The sequence below is a fragment of the Mesitornis unicolor genome, unplaced genomic scaffold, assembly GCF_000695765.1.
Source record: "Mesitornis unicolor isolate BGI_N332 unplaced genomic scaffold, ASM69576v1 scaffold36392, whole genome shotgun sequence".
NCBI classification, from domain to species: domain Eukaryota; kingdom Metazoa; phylum Chordata; class Aves; order Mesitornithiformes; family Mesitornithidae; genus Mesitornis; species Mesitornis unicolor.
The window spans coordinates 10139-10591 of NW_010171841.1; the positions used below are offsets into that span (position 1 = coordinate 10139).

The following is a 453-nucleotide window of genomic DNA, read 5'->3' on the forward strand; positions in this document are numbered from 1 at the left end:
GCGCCCCCGAGGCGTGCGCCTGCAGCCAGGCCGGCATCAAGTGCCAGGTGAGGCGGGGGCGGCCAACGCGGGGTCCTAGAGGGGCCGTGATGTCCCTCCAGCTCACTTTAGAGAAAATAACTCCCACCAGTGCTAATTGGGAAGCGCTGGGGGAAGTCAAGCCCAGGGAGGGGTCCTGGAGCTGCCACGGCCCCATCTCAGCCTGGCCAGGCCGGATCCATGGGTGAGGGCAACGGTGTCAACATGGCCACGGGTGGGGACTGCATTTGGGCCACAACAGCCCCATGGGTGTGGGGAGGAGCGGCTGGGGAGCACTTGGAGGAGAAGGGCCTGGGGGGGGGGGCTGGAATTTGGGTGCACACGAGCCAGCAGGGTGCCAAGATGGCCACCAGCACCATGGCCTGGACCAGCACTGCTGAGGCTGCCCCTCGAATCCTGGGGCAGGTTTGGGCC

The 453-nt window shown here is 66.9% G+C and overlaps 1 protein-coding gene across 1 annotated transcript in view; it reads left to right on the forward strand.

The window, feature by feature from the left end:
• The window catches only part of LOC104537331 (cysteine/serine-rich nuclear protein 2-like), a gene marked incomplete at both ends in the record, with an annotated part of 5518 nt that overhangs the window by 4476 nt on the left and 589 nt on the right, over positions 1 to 453 (forward strand). Inside the window, one exon of the mRNA XM_010180165.1 lies at positions 5 to 47. Within this exon, the coding sequence (XP_010178467.1) occupies positions 5 to 47 (43 nt within the window). The remainder of the gene's footprint in view (positions 1 to 4; positions 48 to 453) is intronic.